This window comes from Pteronotus mesoamericanus, unplaced genomic scaffold (genome assembly GCF_021234165.1).
Source record: "Pteronotus mesoamericanus isolate MK-2021 breed Mesoamerican mustached bat unplaced genomic scaffold, CSHL_Meso_final contig_78, whole genome shotgun sequence".
Classification (NCBI taxonomy): Eukaryota; Metazoa; Chordata; class Mammalia; order Chiroptera; family Mormoopidae; genus Pteronotus; species Pteronotus mesoamericanus.
Genome location: NW_026555258.1, coordinates 12,758,054 through 12,773,366, shown reverse-complemented (window position 1 = coordinate 12,773,366; position 15,313 = coordinate 12,758,054). Strand labels below are relative to the sequence as shown.

Sequence of the window (15,313 nt, the reverse complement as noted above, 5' to 3'; positions counted from 1 at the left end):
ACCACCACAGAACAAAACATCCCAATCCTGTGCCGGTGGGTTTCCAAACCATTGTCTTAGAATAAGTGAGGTGGTAAACAACAGGGACGTGGCTATTCTAAAAGATAACTTTGAAACAGGACTAGTTTGGCATGAAAAGAGGTTTCTTCGTCCTGTGAGCCTTTGCTTCCCATTATTTACCACAGGCACATGTAGAATTGTTTTGAGATCTGCACCCAGCTCTAAAGACACAGCAGTGAGTGCCACAGGAAGCAATGGCTTGGGAAACAGCCACAGGGATCTCCAGACGCCTGCTCTGCTCTTTCCCAGCTGAGAGGCCAATGGTCTGTAACTTCCTTTTTCAAGCCTCAACGTCCTCATCTACAAAATGTTAGTAATATTCTCATCCACCTCAGTGGGGAAAGGGATCCTATGTTTCAAGTGTTTAGCACTTAGGAATCAGTAAATAAATGGAGGGCCATTAGCTTTAGATTTTTAACAAATAATTTATTCTTTTTCGAACAGAATAATAACATAGTTGTTAGAACATAGTTGTTATTGAGTGACCCAGGAAAAGGAAGTCATGGGCAAAACTTCCCCACCCGGGTCAGCTGTGCGTGTTGCACAGAGCTGGCAGTGAGACCCTACTGGCCATCTGGGGCTTGAGGGGGTGTCAAGAAATGGCAAGAAAAGCCAGAGTCCCAGGCTGAGTGGGGAAGGCAGTGGTCTTGTAAAAATGGCTTCCAGAATGGCCTCTGTGCGGTTTCTCCAAAAAAGGCCTTGGAGGGAGGCAGGCTGCTCTTCCAGAAGGCACAAAAGAGGATTATCCTGTGACAGGCTTCGATATCTCAATTCCACACCCCATCCAGTGGGGAGAGAACTGTTTGGTGATAATAAAAACCAGGCCTTTGCTTTGCTCTGACTCTGATGGCTTCATAAAGATCTGTCTCTCAGTGCCAAGTTCCCTAACAACATAATCCCCCCCAATATAGGCGATTCTTCTCGGATAAGTGGCTCTTTGTTTGTTGATCTGATTTATTACTCTTCTTCCCAGCTCCCTCCTCAGTAACTCTCTCCCTGCCACATTTTTTTCTTGCTTTGGTCAATGTCTGACTCATCTGCCTGAGTCGCCCCTCTTCACTCTCTCCCCACCCCACATACACGCGTAAACTTTTTCCCTAGAGGTATCTTTGAAAGTCTCAATATAAGGCTAGGTCTGCACTTTATTCAGAAAAAAATAGAGTCTGAAGATTGAGAAGTAAAAGGCAGAGATAATCTGGTTTAAAAAAAATTGAGATGCAAAAAATCTGCATTGAAACCCTCAGAAGAACTAATCAATTATATCAAAAATGTCCTCCCTTATTCTCTTTATAAAGGTGATCCCTGAATTTATTGCATTTAAAATGGAATGTATTTTTTTTAACATGGCTGTGCTGTCAGGCACTGAATTAAAAGTCTATAGCTGCTCTACTTAGTGCAGCTATCAAAATTAAAATTAATTAAAATGAAATAAACTTACAAATTTAGTTCCTTGGTAGCCACATTTCAAGGGCTCCATGACCCTAAATGACTAGTGGCTACTGTCTTGGCCAGGACAGACAGAGGGCATTTATGTCACCTTGGAAAGGTCTACTGGCTAGTGCTGGTGTAGATCAGTATGGAGTAGCTAAGAAGACAGACTGCCTGCTTTTGTAAATAAAGTTTTATTGGAACACAGCCACACCCATTTGTTTACATACTATCTATGCTTGATTTTTGTGCAACAGCAGCAGAATGATTTGTAGACCATATGACATGTAAAGCTTTAAATCCTTATTCTCTGGCCCTTTACCGAAAATGTCCACTCACTAACCCTGCTCTAGAGACTCAAGTTCCAGTCCCTGTGAAGGTTCTTTCCCCCCACCCCCTCTCTCTGTGAAATCCTGAGCAAATGTCTTTAACCCTTGGATTACAGTTTTCCACCTGTGACATGGGGGAGGGGAATAAAAAATGCAAGTGCTTAAAAAATGATTGTAGTTCAGTAATCCGACTCCTGCTAGCTCTGTGACTTTGGGAAAATCATGTCCCCATTGTTGCCCCAGTTCCTTCACTTAGGAAGAGAGCCTGAGAATCATCCACACAGGAGAACTTTAAGAGTGAAGGAGAGGATTGTTGCTAATTATGCCGTGGCCACAGCCGGGGCTGCCCCAGTAAATCAGTACCGATGATCGCACTGTGACAGCGCTCACGCAATTACAGGGCACTTGACGACATGAGTCAGAATGGTCGGCAGGGCGTGCTGTTAGGTACATGGGTGCGAAGCCAGGGATTGCGTCTGCCCATCAGCTCTCGGAATACGTGGGCCACAGTGCTGCTGTCTTAGGAACCTGTCACCTCAACCCACCCTCATCCTGTACCTTGATTGCTCCAGTTGATATCTGGATCTCATGGAGCCTCCTCATGGTGCCATCACGGTCGACAAAGTAGGATGATGCAAGCTGGTGCAGAGCTTCAACACTTTGAGTGGCATTCCCTGACTTCCTGTCGAGGCGACTTTTGTCCATGTACATGGTCAAGGCCTCCTCCCCTGCGCAGAACGGAAAGAAGCTCAGGTAGCCTGTCCAGCTTTGGGGTGGGAGGAACAGCTCCAGAGTGTGGAGGCTAAAAACACCCTCAAACCTCCCATTAATTTGCCCAAATTTCCTTCTGCTACTGAAAACTAAGGGCACAATGAAAGAGAAATAGCCCATAGGTGTCTGTAAGTGCAAAGCTCTGTTGAGACAAGGATCATGGAAAATCTCCTAGTCATCAAGTCCAGTCCCTACTAATCCGCTTCATAGTTCTCACCAGCATCAGCTCAGGACTTACCTCTTCTTTCTGAGGTTCAGTCTCTTCTGAAGATGAATTTGCCATAGATGATCCCCTCCCATTCCCTTCTCCTCCTCCTTTGTTTCCTCCTCATCAACCAGTCCCTCCTTTTCCCCTTCTCATCTCTCCCCCTCCTCTTCCCTCCTTCCTTCCTCCTTTCCTCTTTTTCCTGCTACCCCCTCCTAGACAGACAGGTGGGTGGGTGGATGGGTGGATGGATAAAGAGATAGATGATAGATAGATAGATAGATAGATAGATAGTTGAGAGATAGAGACAGAAAGGAAAAATGATGTGCTTATTATAGAGAAAATGCTAAGCCATCAGCTATGTGAAGTCAGACGCTGTCTGTATTAGCCACTTCTTTACCCCTTGTACAAAGCCCAGTGCTTAGTGTGTAGTAGTCAGTAAATAATTAATCCATCTTTTTTTTTATTCTTAAATACCTACATATACCAGGCACTGTGTTTCTGAGAATATAACAGAAAAGGGGTTACATCTAAGGGAGAGGGGAGATAACAACAAAGTTAGGTATAGGGAGGGGAAAGATGAAAGAGAGATAGAGATGAATATATAAATTTACACATTTCACTACATGAAGTTTTCCTTAGAAACACATGCATATGCAAAGATTAATAACAGAACTACCTTATGGTGCCTTTTATTTCACATAACAAGATATTTCACCAGAACTTCAGACAGGAAGCTCCAGATATACCAACTAAATAGATCTGATCATTGTACATCTGGTTCCACCCTCTGCTAACAGTGAACCAGGGGACGTTTCTTAACCTCTCTGTTCCTCAGTTTATTCATTAACAAGCTTAGGAGAAAAATAGCACCTACTCCATAGAGTTATTAAGAAGAGTAAATTAATTAATACATATGAAGTCCCTGTACCACTGTCTAGTGCGTTGTAGCAACCAAAAATCGCTTGGAGTGGTAGAAAGAAGGCCGGGACTTGAAATAGCGCCATGTGAGCAGGTTTCTTACCCGCCCCACGCTTCAGTTTCTTCATGTGTAAAATTGGGGATGCTAACTGTACTTACCTCATACAATCATCACAGGATTACATTAGTTATTCACATAAAGTGCCTGCCTACTGCCTGGCACATAGTGAGCACAATGGAAGGGCTAACTGCCATTATTTCATCACTGTAAAATATCGGTTGTATGAGATTCAGCCTTACATCTAATCAACCCAATACAATAGGATAGTCACAGAGCAAACACTGTTAATTTTTTTTTTTAAATGCTCACCTGAGGAGATTTTTTTTTCATTGCTTTTAGGGAGAGACGGAGGAAGAGAGAGAATATCGATGCAAGAGGGAAGCATTGATTGGTTGCTACCTATAAGTGCCCAGGCCGGGGATCTGTTCCCAGATCAAGGATCGTATGGGTCTGCACCTGCACCTAGACCAGGAATCGAACCCGCAACCTCTGTTTATGGGACGACACTCCAACCAACTGAGCCACATAGGCCAGGCCAAACACTATCAATACTTTCTGAGGACAAAGTCTGAAATCTAAGATAATTGAAATTTCTTTAGAATGCTGATGGTTTTATCAGTTGAAGAGAAAAAACAACTTACTTTCAGAAGGACAATGGCTATGGCGGGAAGTGGGCACGGTCCTGACCCACAGGTTAACTCCTCTGCCTCGGAGCCCGCCGTGACGGCTTCTAGAACACAGTTCCATTGCCGGAGTCCCCACAGGCAGCCTCCTGTCTGTCTCTGCAGTGCCATCTCTCCCCCTGTCCTGCCCATGCCATTCCTATGCCCCTGTGATTTATTCGTGGCAATCTTCTTCCCAGGCTTTCTTCGGCCTCTTTTTTATTTTTCATTTGTGTGTGTGTGTGCGCGCGTGTGTGTGTGGAATGCCATTCTCCTTCTACCTTAAATGTCTAACAGCCGACATCCTATCCAGCTTTCTGGAGCCAACTCACAGGTCACCTGCTCTTACTAGCCCTCCTCTGTCCTTGACCTGGCCAACTTCTAGGCTCCCCTCAGAAGACGTGCGCGCATTGCCTTCCTGGTGAGCTCCCCCCACCATACACTCCCCTAGCAGAGACTCATCACCTTCCCTCTCTCTGTCTTGCGCTTGTTTGTCCATTCAGTTTAGTTCAGCAGGCACTGGCTATTGTGTGTGTGCTGAGCACTTTGGCAGGCACTGGGGTGACAAATGAATCAGACATTGTCCCCATGCTTGAGTCACTAAGTGACTGGGCGCCTGCTGTCCAACACAGGAGCCGCCAGCCAAGTGTGACCGTCGAGCACTGAAACATGGCCAGTCCAACCTGAGATGCATGGTAGGTGTAAGCTATACAGCAGATACCCTCAAATGTTAAACAAAAACGAAATATCCGGGTAATAGCTTATTCTATCAATTACCTGTTGAAATGATAATATTGTTAAGTGAAATATACTTTTAAATTGATTCTCCCCTTTTTATCTCCACTTTGAAAAATGTGGTTGTGAGCAAATTTAAAATGGCAAATGTGGCTCACACTGTGACTCACATTTTATTCCTACTGGACAAGGCCGGTCTAAGGAAAGCAAGGCATATGGGGGTGATTTCAAGGTATCAGGTAAAGAGCGAAGGTACAGGGATGCACCCAGTGGGAAGCAGCTGAAAGAAGGGCACCTGCATCCCTGTTGCTAAGGTGGGACTTGGGGTCCTGCCGGTCTGGCCTTTCCAGCCGCCCCCATGCCACGCCCTACATATGCTCCATCCTGCACTAATGAACGCTGGTTCTCTTATTGTTTGAAGTCTGCTTTTCTGCTTTTCTCCTGCTAACTTCTACTCATCCCTCAGGGGTCGCCTAAGATGACATCTCCTCTGAGAAGTCTTCCCTGAATCCTCCACCTTTAAACTGATTAAGCACTCTAACCACCTGCTCCCGCTGTCTCTTATTTCTGTGAGACACCACCTATCACATTGTCTGGTGACTGCTTGTTCAACAGCTGTCTCCTTCACTAGAGGAGAAGCACTGTGAGGTCCGGGAGTATGTAAGAGACTTCCTTCATTTCATTGTTATTACCTAGCGCAATATGGGTATGTATTGTATTTTGCCATGTATAATGCATACTTTATTGCCCAAACTTTGAGGGAAAAATAAGAATATACATTATATATGGGTATCATGATTACATACCATGGGTATAATAATCCCATGTATAATGTGCACAAAAATGTGGACACACATTATACACAGCAAAATATGGTATTATATGCTTAACAAATGATCACAGTATTTTGGGGTAAATAAATAAATACGGAACTCATCCAGCCCTACAGCGTTCATTGATTGATACATCTGCCTCAATGACTAGACTGAAATCTCCCAGTAAGAAGATTCATCATCATCAAAATTAATCTCTGGGTTCCCTCTGCCTAGACATGAGTTGGGTTCAGAATAAGACACTCATGTTTGCAGTTTCCCTTGAAGCCTTCACCGGCCACCCAGGAGGGCATGATCTTGCATCCCTCGAATACCATAGAAACCTAAATAGATTTAACTTAAAAATGACTTTATATACAATTAGACTCTGAGTTCAGGGTGGTGGGTGGCGGCTTGGGGAACAAGGACTCTATCTGCTTCTCCTAGATCAGATTGAGAGAGATGTTCAGTTATCATTTGAAGGATAAATGGTGGATAGATGGATGGATGGCTGAATAGATGATTGAATGGGTACATGAAGAGATAGATGGGTGGAAAGGTAAATGATTAAATAAGTGAACAGGCTAGAAGTTAGAGGAAGGCGGCCGAGGAGATAAATATTCCAAGTGTCGGCTCAGGCTCTCTAAGGGGCCTGTGAAAGAGGAGGTGAAACAAGCCTGTTCCCTCTGGACTGAGAACTGGCAGCCGCAAACCTTAGATCAAGAGGGGTTAATGGGATTCTCACTGCATTATTAAGACTTAATTTCTTGTTTATTAAGAGAATGTTCTGTTTAGAGTTGTTTTCCCATTTGAGCATTCCTGCAAATTGCCTCTTCACCCCACACAGCCCTTTCCTCAGCCTCTGTCCTCCGGGGGGCCTTCGCCTCGCTCTCTGCAGTGCGACTTTCAGAGGGAAACAAAGTGGGACTTGGATGCACGGGGATGGGAGTTGAGGCGGGAGCTGTTCGTTTGACCTTTTGAGTCAATAGGGAGCTGCCAGATGGTGTTGGAGATGTCTGAACTGTAGGTTTCTGGGACACTTCTCATTCTTTTTCTTCTGAGCCCCTGTGACTTTATTCTCAGCCTTCCTCTTAGCCAAGGGGAGAGGTCTCAAAATGCAGGGTGGGAAATAGGGGACAGACACACAAACATACACACAAGTACAAAAACATAAAGCTTCATGCATAAAAAGACATTCGTGCAATATATACATTTACATGCATATGCAAGATCACATATACTAATATATGTGGGCATTGCATCCATATGCATGCATCCAATGAGCAAGCATGTGTGTACTGAGTGTGTATATATGTGCACTTACAGGTTAATGTATATCCAAGTACATGTGAGCACTTGCACACATCCGTCTATGCATGCATGAAAGCTTAACAATACACATCGCACAGATATCTGGGCTCTGAGGGCTTTCTTTGGGCCAAAATATGACCTTCCAAGGCCTAAAGGAAACTGAAAATCCTACGTGTTGACACAGACCCTCAAATTTTCTCTTCACCCCCTTCCATAAGAAAATCACTTATACAAAGCATGTTAGGAGTTTAGGAGATTTCACCAAAAATTTGAGGATCCTGTGGATACGTCTCAGCTGTCAGCACTCCCACTGCCTCCACTTGTTCTTCCTCACTCCATTTTCTTCCACTTTCCTCTCCCTCAGGAGCCATACGAATGCATTCACTTGTCCCACATGTGACAGTTTACAGATCATCGTTGTTGTTTGAGTATGCCCTTAGGAACTCACTTGACACCTCAAACAGCTTATCAAAGCGTTTCTCCTAAATAAATACAGTGTTCTCCTTAGGAAAAATTATAGTGAATAAAATTTTCTTCACCTCCTTCTATTTAGACCAGAAAACTCGTATCTAGACAGAAAAATTAATTTCTCAATGTCTCCCATTCATCCAGTGAGTGGTAGGAATGGGCTTTAATGCCAAGTCCCCATGTTCCTTAGCCCCACTAAATGATAGCAATAACAATATTAATAATAATAATAGCAGCAACAATTGGTTAGGTGCAAAACACTGCTCTGAACACTATTTGTAAAGATTTTATTTATTTATTTTTTAGAGAGCGGAGAAGGGAGGTAGAAGGAGAGGGAGAGAAATACAGATGTGCGAGAAACATCGATCGGCTGCCTCTCGCATGCCCCCAACCTGGGACCTGGCCCACAACACAAGCTTGTGACCTGGCCTGGCATTGAACCAGTGGCCTTTCCATTCACAGGCTGGGGCTCAGTCCACTGAGCCACACCAGCCAGGGCCATACTGAACACTTTTGATGCATCATTTTATTTCATCCTCACAATATAAATTAAGTTCTATAGTTATTTCTAGTCAAGGGAAAACCAAGGATCAGAGGAAGAGGGACTTGGTTGGCAAGGGGACATAAACCTCGGGAGGGGAAGGAGGCAGGAGGCAGGATTGGAATCCAAGCAATGGAACTCCAGAGCCTGCCCTTTCGTTCACTATAACTGACCGCCTCCCTCCTCTCCCATTGCATGGAGAAGCCCTTAAGAAATATTTTCCCATGAATTAATGAATGAACAAATGAATGACATGATGTGAGAAGGGCCTCCCTGGACCCTGGCACATTGTGCTCAACCAACAGTCAATCTTCTCCCCTCCCCTCCCCTCTTCTACATGGAGGGAATATCTAAGGCCTGCTGTCCAAAACCAGAGCTCACTCCAGAGCTCTGCATATTTTAAAATGGTGTGCCGTGGAAACAGGAGGGGAGCAAGGCTCTGTAAATAATTCACCACCTTGCCTTGGAGGAATTAGAAATATATTTCACTGCAAAAGAAAGGTCTTTGTTATTTGGGATTTCTAGAGACTTGGACAGAACACAGCGTCTAATGGAAGAGCTGAATTGGTCGCAATAATTTTTTTTGTTTTGAGGTAAAATGAGAAGTGGGAGAAGTTCACAGAAAAGGGTGCAGGTTAATGCAACACTCAATGTAGAAGTGATTTCACTTTCACTTTACAGAATAAAATTTATGCAGCCTGGTTTAACATTCAAAGTCTGACTTTACCTAATCTCTGACTAGCAGCAAGCAATAAATACGTGCTGGTTGCTTGTTTGGGGAAATAGGAGGGTCGGTGGATGAATTAGCTGGTTAAAGACATGACCAGTGCTGGGTCAAAAACTAATGCAGGCTTTGTGGACTGAAAGCCCTAAATTGAATTAAAAAAAAAAAAGAAACTCAGCTTTGTCACTTACTAGCCATCCCGCTTCCGAGTCTCAGCTTTCTTATCTATAAAATGCAGATAATTTGACTTACCATGCAGTTTCAGAGGACTAAAGGCAATGTGCAATGCCTACCCTGGGCAAACACTTAATAAGTAGTGGCTATTATTGTAAAAAAGAATAAACTTGCCAAATCAATCCACATTCCTCACATCACAAAATTCCTAATCTGATCTTCCTCAAAACACACTGGGGGCTCAGTCTAGGAAGCCTCGCACCTGCCTTCCCCCTGGGCAACTCCTGTCGAGCTGAACAGCTACTTCCTCCCTGAAGCACGTATAGACCGTGCTTCCACCTCGTGGTGCTCACCCTCCTCTGCGGGAGAAGATCGTCTGGTACAGTTAATCACACCTCAGTCCACCCAGCCTGCCTCCGTCCATACGCCACTCTTATTTAGCTGCCGTACGCCATATCCGAACGCAGCTCTCTGAGTAGGTGCCATGGAGCGCCATCACAAAGGGCTTTTCTCCAACTGTAGGAGACCCCATCATGTAGGGGCAGAGAACGGATAACTGAGGGATTGTAGCTTAAAATAGAAAATGACGTATGAAGGTGAGATCCAGAAGCATCTAAATGCATTACTCTCTACCACTCCCCCTCTCTTTTGCATTTCAGTGTTTCCCTTTTATTCTCCCCTCTTGTCCTTACTCCCCTAAAGACTGGCTGGACTTGGCGGGAGGGATGGGCAAGGCTGAGCAGGGCGGAGCAGTCAGCCGGCCTTCCTGGTAAAGTAGTCCAAGCCCATGGAAGATATAAATGATACTCCCTTTGTAAAATGCTAACCTCGAGTTATCGGTCCCGGCAGCTGACTTAAATTAACAGAAGAAATTCTCTAAACAACATATGAATTTTAATTATTTCCCCAGATTAGACTACATTCCAAAAGGGAATAATACAATAACCAAATTAAGCATTCCCAACAAACTGAGCTAATTCCAAGGTGAAGCCATGTTTCTGTAAGACAGTGAACTGTCAAGTTAGACTGCCCCAGAAAACAGAATCCACTGCTCCGATAGGATCACAGGAACCAAGATAACTTAGCTTATCTAGCAATATACGCTTTAGAGTGATGTATCGTGGCAGAGATGTTCATTCAGCTTTGATCCCAGGGCATCCCACCCTCCCCTCTGTCCCAGGCCCCAAGTCATGACAAGGCTACGGTGCCATGGCTGCTGACCTACCTCCCAAGGTGGCAGAAATGAGGAGGTGGGTGCCGTACTTTTTGATGATGGTGTCGATGAACTGCTGAGTGGTGGGTCTCCTGCCAAGCAGGCGGATGCTCCTTTGAAACTCTGGCATGAGGGGCACCGGGTGACGGACCAGGTCTCTCCTCTCGATGGCTGTGTTCCTCACCTTCCAACGGGCAAACTCCCTGGGCAGGAGACATGAATGAGACTCTTCGACTTACCACCTCTGCCTGGAGCCAAAGTCTACCCAACCACCCGACCCAGGTATCCCTCTCTAGGAGAGCGACTGACTACGATTATTTTTAATATTTGTTAAGTGATATTTAGAGCTAGGGCTCTCAATCTCTTCAGCCAACAAATATTTATTGAACACACTTCTCATCACGGGGATACTTTGATAAACCAGGTAGACACAGTCATGTTCTCATATTGCTTACAGAGCATCAGGGATACCCACAATCACTGTTGTCTAGGTGCTTATCCATCTCTCTCACTAGACTCTGAATGATACCATACAGGTGGAATCTTCCCACATACATGGTACATGTTACCTGGTAGGACTCATAAGAATGCTAGCTGGACAAATAAATAAATCATGGATGAAAGGAAAGAAGGGAGGGACAGAGGGAGGCTATGTAACGATAGAGAAGAGCTAAGACACAAAGCAAACTGAGACCTGTTCTAAGACAATTACGAAATCAAACAATAAGGCCAGAGCTCAGTTTAACTCAAAAATTAACATGAATTCATTGAACAACTACAACTTGGAAGAAACTAAACTGTGTTTTCAAGATTGTATGGGGGAGGGGGAGTTCCATTCTTCCCTCCACTAATGATAGAATGGCAAAACCAGAGAGCATTGAGCTTAGGAGTCCAACTCAGACTCTCATTCTGTCTCTTGAAAACTATGTGATGTGCTCTTGCGCAGAGCATGCCACTTCCCTGGACCTGCCTTTTCTTATCTGTAAGAGCCAACCGATGCCGTTTCCTATTGCTGGAGCATTGGTTCCATGAAACAGAGTGTGACCCAGGGACGTGGACAACAGGGCGGGAACTGACTGTGGGGGTCGGGGGTAGGATGGGCGGAGGAGGGCAGAGGGGGAAAAGTTGGGACATCTGTAATAGAAGAATAATAAAAACTGATTTAAAAAAAAAAACAAAAACATAAGAGTGTGAAAATGCCTTTGGAAACTGCCGGGCACTAATTCAGTGTGAAAGGTAGTTTTATAACTTTATTTCCTCACACATTCCCAGACATGTATCATTAAAAGTTCATGGATAATGAACAAGGAGCATGCACACTGAATACCAGTAGAAGTTTAAATGGCGTTGGTTCGGGTTACTTTTGCTTTAGTAATGACCTCTTTTCTACCAAAGACCAATCTCCCCAGGAACAACCGGCTCTCCAACCTGCATGAGTTACAAGTTCCAAGTCCCTTGAGAAAAACAGACCAGCCAAGAGGGATGTGAGTTCAGCCTAGATAAATGGTGGGAACCAGGGTTTAATGAAAAGGTCTCTCTCTCCTGCCACAAGATGGGAGAGACAAGCGAAGGAAGGGGCATGGAGCAAGAAGAGGCAGAAGAGGGTGCGAATCCCGCTGAGATGTGCCCAGGTAATTCAGCAGCGGAGCCTGACTCCTGATGCAGAGGACACTGGCTCTGAAGAAGGCTTTCACATCAGGACATGTTTCCAAGCCTCAGGGCTGGTGATCTGTCTGCTTGAGGAATCTGTCCATAATTCATAACATAGTTCAAATTTTACATAAAGTGAGCTGAGTACTTTATACATAGATACTTAAGTCAATGAGCTGCACTCAGCAAACCCTTGCAGAGCCCAAAGTATGATGGCCACAAGAGGGGGATGGGCATGTCACAGTCCCATGTCCTTAAGAAGCTCACAGTCTGGCAGAGAAGAGAAATTTCCAATTTATTGCAAATCAAGGGCTACAGGACGCAGAAGAAGGAACAGAGACTTTTCAGGCCTCTTGGAGATGCTTCAGAGAGGACGTCATAGCTGAACTATAGTTCTGAAGTTCACATGGGGCTTAGATAAATGGAAATATTGTTAACACACACACAACTATGCATATAAAGGAAAGGGCAGAGACAGAGTGAGTGAGGGGGATGCATAATGCATTGTGGGAAGAGCTAAATAGGACAGGAGGTGTGAGAAGAAGGGGATGTGGAAGGAGACAAGATGGGGCAAGTGAGTGACCAGGTAAAGGGAGAGGGTAGTGCGGCAGGTAGCGTGGACATGGGTCCCAATGATCCCAGCCCCGTGGTGTTCACATGCCCATGTAACCTCCTCCTATTGAGTATGGGCAGGGGTGGGCCCAGAAACTTGCTTCTAAAGAATAGAAAGGGAAGGTGATGGAATGTTGCTTTCATGATTAGGTCACAAAATATGGCAACTTTTTTCTCTCTCTCTCTCTTTCTCCCCCTCTTTCACTGCCATTTTGTGAGATGTTCCATAGAAACATCCACGTGGAGAGGACTCCAGGGAAGCCTCCGGCCAACGGCTTCTGAGGAACTGGGACTCACAAGGAACGGAGCTCTAACAGGAACCGTGGGCATGAGCTGAAAAGCAGGCTCTACACACTGAAGCCCTGAAATGAAAGGCACCCAGCTAAGCTATACCCTGTTCCTGACGCACAGAAACTGAAAGATTATAAATACTCTTGTATTAACCCACTGTTGTGCAGTAATTTGTCCCTCAGCATTAGATGACCAATGAAAGGCAATGAGAATCACCAGATATTTCTAAGCAAAGAGTCTTTTCTCATCAGATTGCCCCTGGAATTTATTAAATTATATACACATCAGTTATAGAAATATATATATGGAAATGTACATATATTCCATAGATATATAGCATAATAGATACATAGTTTTATATGTTATCCATTATAATTATACAACTATATTACATATATATTACTTTTATTTATAATTTATGACCTTGAGCTACTATTTTTTTATGTGAATATGGCTATGTTCCTCAAAACTAAGACATTGAGAAGGTACATAACATGTCAGAAGTCATAGAAGTAGTTAGTGGTAGACCTAAAAAGAGAAAACTAGCATGCTTATTTTTAATCACTCTTTTAATGTAGATATTGAGAAGTAGAATATAAAAACCATGGAAGAACCAGTTCTGATACAAAGGAATAATGCCACCCCCACCACCAAATGATAAGCCCATGACACAATTCCTGTTTGTTTGTCTGTTTGTTTAAACAGCCTCCCTCGCCTTCCTGATGCTCCCAGCTCCACACCCAGGGCCTGCTATCTGCGTCGCTTCCTTGAAAAGACTAGGGAAGATGATGCTAGGTTCCTGGTTCCTCCCCTGCAGGGTGGATGCAAGGCCTAATAGAGGGGATGCAAGCGGCCTACTGAATGCAGTGACTGGCTCTTGGGAAGAGTTCAGTCACTAGGGCTTGTTCTCCTGAAGCACTGGCTCTGAGCCAACCATGGCATGTTCAACATCAGGAACAGAGTTCCTGATCCTAAGGAACTCCATCTTACTGGGAAAAAGGGAATGTTTAGGAAAGCTATTTAATACAGTGTGCTATTTGCAATTGTCACTTTAGTCACAGAGTGGTCAGACAGGAGGGTCCCTGAGTAGTCTGGAGAGGGTGAGAGAAGAGATGTCAACGAATTCCCCTACAGAAGTTGAATTTTGAAGAGAATGTAGGATTTGGGCAAGGATAGTGAAAGAATGTTTCAGGAAGGAAAAGCTTTATGTGCAAAACTGAAGAGGAATGAGAGGAGATAAGGCAGTTGGAAAGTGAGGGATGCATATGTATCAGAAGCATTTGTGTGTATGTACACATGTGTGTGAACATGCATGGATTATAAAATGATAAGAAGGAGACACAGATTGTCAGGGATCACAGGACAAAGGGCTTTGTATGCCAAACTTTGTTATTACATTTTAGTCTACAAACTCTGTTCTTACTGGCCAACAACCCAGACTAAACATTTTCAAAGAATGAGTTCATGTGTCTCCGTGCCTATCATAGGGATATTAGACCAAAGACGGTAATAGTCACAGAATTCTATAATTTTATACTTTTTACCAACATATACCTATGCAAAAGGGCATTCTAGTACCCAGATCTATTCAAAAGTAGAATTAAACATTAGAATTGAAACAATTGATTTATGTTTTCAATATCTGAGCACCTACTATTCTTCCAGATCCGAGGATACAGCAGTAAACAAATTAAAAGCCCTGCTATCAAGGAGCATGTGTGCAGGTGAGTGTGGACAGATAATAAAGAAACAAATGTGTAACCCTTCATAGGGAGATACAGCATATGAAGACAAATGGAGCAGAGGAAGGAGGTCAGGATCCAGGGGCGGGTTTCTACAGATGGTCAGAAAAAGCCTTCCTGATCTGATGACCTTTAAGGAGAGACTTGAAGGAGATGAAGAAGAGACCGTGGAGCCACTGGCAGAAGAGTGATCTAGGGAGGAGAAACAGTAGGTGCAAAAGTCCTGAGGTAGAAATATATTCGCTAGGGTTGGGGAGCATCAAGAAGACAGGTTTAGGCCTAGATGAGTAGATGAGCAGAAGACATGAGATGAAAGAAAGGGTGATAGGGAAAAAACCCTCAAAATATGGAATCAAAAGATCTCAGAAGGCAATGTCAGATTTGGTAAAAAAACTTTGTATTTTTAAATTCTAAGCAATATAGAAAGTCAAAGGAAGGTTTTGTTTTTTAAGTATGTTTTATTGATTATGCCTTTACAGTTGTCCCATTTTTTCCTTCCCTTTATTGCTTCTGCCCAGTGCCCCCATTTCCTCCAGCATTTCCCCCCTTAGCTCATGTTCATGGATTGTACATAGAGGTTCTTTGGCTTCTCCATTCCCAATG

At 44.0% G+C, this 15,313-nt stretch overlaps 1 protein-coding gene across 1 annotated transcript in view; it reads right to left on the bottom strand.

Annotated features, from left to right (window-relative positions):
- Window positions 1-15,313, bottom strand: part of BRINP1 (BMP/retinoic acid inducible neural specific 1) — a 167,444-nt gene that overhangs the window by 56,545 nt on the left and 95,586 nt on the right. The window contains exons 3-4 of the mRNA XM_054584471.1: window positions 10,428-10,618; window positions 2,376-2,545 (exon numbers count right to left, since the gene is read on the bottom strand). Of these exons, the coding sequence (XP_054440446.1) occupies window positions 2,376-2,545; window positions 10,428-10,618 (361 nt within the window). The remainder of the gene's footprint in view (window positions 1-2,375; window positions 2,546-10,427; window positions 10,619-15,313) is intronic.